Source organism: Pyxicephalus adspersus, chromosome 12 (genome assembly GCF_032062135.1).
Source record: "Pyxicephalus adspersus chromosome 12, UCB_Pads_2.0, whole genome shotgun sequence".
In the NCBI taxonomy this organism is placed as follows: Eukaryota; Metazoa; Chordata; class Amphibia; order Anura; family Pyxicephalidae; genus Pyxicephalus; species Pyxicephalus adspersus.
The window spans coordinates 1464309-1467441 of NC_092869.1; the positions used below are offsets into that span (position 1 = coordinate 1464309).

The following is a 3133-nucleotide window of genomic DNA, read 5'->3' on the forward strand; positions in this document are numbered from 1 at the left end:
TGGTGACCCCTCTAGTGATGGTGACCCCACAATTCTATCTATATAGAGGAATCAGGACCTCCTTCCTCCTATGGTGACCCCTCTAGTGATGGTGACCCCACAATTCTATCTATATAGAGGAATCAGGACCTCCTTCCTCCTATGGTGACCCCTCTAGTGATGAACCCCCCAATTTTCTGTTCGCTTTTGCAGGCCAAGCCGTTTGCTCATTTTGCAATCATCTGAATCCTCTTTCTTTCCATGAGAAGAGCTTATTATGACTGCAGAATGAGAGGATCTCATTGTACATTCCCCCCGCTTCCCGAGTCGCTTCCCTGAGACGGGTAAAGAATAGCACCAGTTAATGGATGGCAGGGCCCCCCCCCAGCACAGCTGCACGATGCCAGACAGCTCCAATCTTTTCCCGACACTTGTACCTCGCTCGCGCTCTCGCCTGCCTCCTTGACACCTGTAGCCATCTTTTCTCCCATCGTCAGCAAGCAAGCAGAGGCAATCCCAGAGTCCATTGCCTTTAGGATGCCGGGTGTAGGTATGGAATGGGAGGATTGCCCCCCCCCCACATTAGAAGATGCACTTCTGGGCAATTACCAGGAGCTTTGATTTCCTCAGGTTAGGAAGCGAGCAGGCAACACATTAAGCGTGCGCGTTACACAAACACTTAACTCTTTCTGGCACCGAAGGAGTCGCTCAGTTGCAGCTGAGCAAATCCAAGGCTCGGTTTCCCAGTCTCATCATCCAAGGGGTTAGGAAAAAAATAAAAAAATGGAACAGGAAGCCATTTCCCCCCAATCCGACGGGCCTGATTTATTAAAGATCTGCAGAAGGTAAAAACATTTGGCCAACTAGTAGCAAATTATTTTTGCGATATCCATTTCAAGTTTGCTGGATCACCCAGGTTCACCCATGATGGTGTATCTTCTCCGGTCTTGGAGAGCTTTAATACATCAGGCCCATGGTAACATATACAACCCCCCAATCATTGATATGAGGATGACCCTACCTTTTCATACAATCCCCAAGACAGTTCGGTCTCAATGACCATGACCACAATCCCAAACATTCCGAAAATGAGAGCGTAGTCGCTGAGCCTCTTCCGTTTCTCGAAGAGAGCCCTGCGGTGCCCCAGCTTGTACCCGATGTTCTGGTGCTTGCGCTTGTTGGCTTTCGGGTAGGTGTTGGTGCTGTTATTGCCTGAGTGTTGGTGGTTGTGGGTGGCATTGGGGTGGTGGTGCAAAGTCTGGTTGGAGTGGTGCTCGCTTTTGGAAGAGATGACAATCTCGGGCGGGTTGCTGGAGTTGAAGATCTGGAGCGGTTGGCTCTCGGGCTCCGAGTCGATCAGGTTCCTCCTGGAGGCACTTAGACGGCTGAGGGGCTTCATGACCCCTCCGGTGTATTTACAGGAGCTCATGGCTATTTCGGTGAACGGGTTGCTGTCCCTTCTGTGGACCAGAGGGCTGGCTTGTCTGTGCTTGCAACCTCCGCCAGCCCCACTTGTAGTCGCTGAACTTGGAGAGTGTCCAACTAAGTGGTCACTTAAATTGAGCTGGCTCCCCTGCCTGGAAGAAGGGTGGAGAGCCGTGGAATTGGCGCAAGGAGGGGCCCTGAACGCAGTTGGGGAGGAATGCAACAGGCTGTGCTGAAACGCCTGGCTCTGCAGCTGGTTAGCGGGGTCACCAGACGACGGGCACTGGCACTTGGGCTCGTCCTCCATGTCTCCGACCCCGGAATCATGAAAATGACCGGACGAGTCCATGGTCTGGATGTGATGGATTACCTTCGGCCCCCCAATTCTGACTACCGTTCCTGGATCGATCTACGAGGGGGCAACGGGTAGGGGCATTGGTGGTTGAGATCCTTGCCTCCGCCAGGCGATGCCTCAGGTCTTTGGTGCCAGTTGCCAGCTCCCGGGTGTCATTTTCTGGGAAGGTAGGCTCATCTGCCAAGCTATGTTTGCTTCCCTCGGCTCTCTGTAACTAGCTCTCTCTCCTCTCGGTTACCAAGCCAAACCCACCTCTGGCAGCTTCCTCTCATTGGCTTGCTGAGCCAGCCCCGCACACCGTCACTTTAACCTCTCCACCGCTACAGAGGTGCACAGGTGGCCTTCAGGCATCCATGCTGGCATTTGCCAAAAATTGCAGGATCCTAGTCCCAGGGATGAGCTCCATCTCTAATTGGTTCCCCCCTCCCTCTCCTAGATCATTACATGCTCCATCAGCTGCTGGCAAAGGCTTTCTTTTATAGGTCCCAGTAAGTGATTGGGGAGGGGGGGAGGTGTATATCTTACACAGCTCGTTAGCCGTCCGTACTAATAACGAAGCTCATCAATCTTCCCCAAAGCCAATAAAGCGTCATGTTCCCCCTGATCATTGTAATCATATACGTGGCCCTGTCATACACCTCGCGGTTTCTGTACGACCGATATCGAATCGAAAGACTTCTCACCAGTGAATAACGTCAACTTTAACGATATTTCTTCCTGTAATTGGATTGTTATTAATGAGCGGCTGTCTGACGTTCAAAGCAGACTGCACATACATTGAGTAGGGCTGGAAAATACCTGGAAATAATCGTTAGCAAATTATTCTATTTTTTTATTCAGCTGACGCATTTTATGCTCCTGACATTTAGTTAATCTTTAGTTAATCCTGGCCTCCATTTGAGCGTTAGCTCTTATGGCAAGATTGTGGAATGTAACGTACCTGGGTATGAAAATCAGCGCATTGTTCGCAAAATTTTTAATTCCTTTGCTCAGCTGATGCGTTTTTTGCTTTTGGTGTTCGGTCAATCTATGATTCCTGGTCTCCATTAGAGTGTTAGCTCTTTTGGCAAGATTGTTGAATGTAATGGGCCTGGGTACAAGGATTAGCGCATTGCCTGCAAATCAGTAGATTCTTTTGTACAACTGACACGTTTTACGCTTTTTACGTATGATCGATCTATTGATCCTGGTCTCCAGTAGAGTGTTAGCTCTTTTGGCAAGATTGTCAAATATAATGTACCTGGGTGCAAGGATCTGAGTATTGTTTCCCAATCCATTGATTCTTTTGTACAGCGTTCGATGGATCTATTGATCGTGGCTTCCATTAGAGTGTTAGCTCCTATTGCAATATTGCTAAATATAATATACCTTGGT

At 49.4% G+C, this 3133-nt stretch overlaps 1 protein-coding gene across 1 annotated transcript in view; it reads right to left on the reverse strand.

Moving 5' to 3' along the window:
* KCNN3 (potassium calcium-activated channel subfamily N member 3) overlaps nucleotides 1-2118 on the reverse strand; it is a 42411-nt gene extending 40293 nt beyond the window's left edge. Inside the window, exon 1 of the mRNA XM_072427915.1 lies at nucleotides 1001-2118. Coding sequence (XP_072284016.1) covers nucleotides 1001-1753 — 753 coding nt within the window. The 5' untranslated portion in view covers nucleotides 1754-2118. The remainder of the gene's footprint in view (nucleotides 1-1000) is intronic.
* Between the last annotated feature and the right edge of the window lie 1015 nt (nucleotides 2119-3133).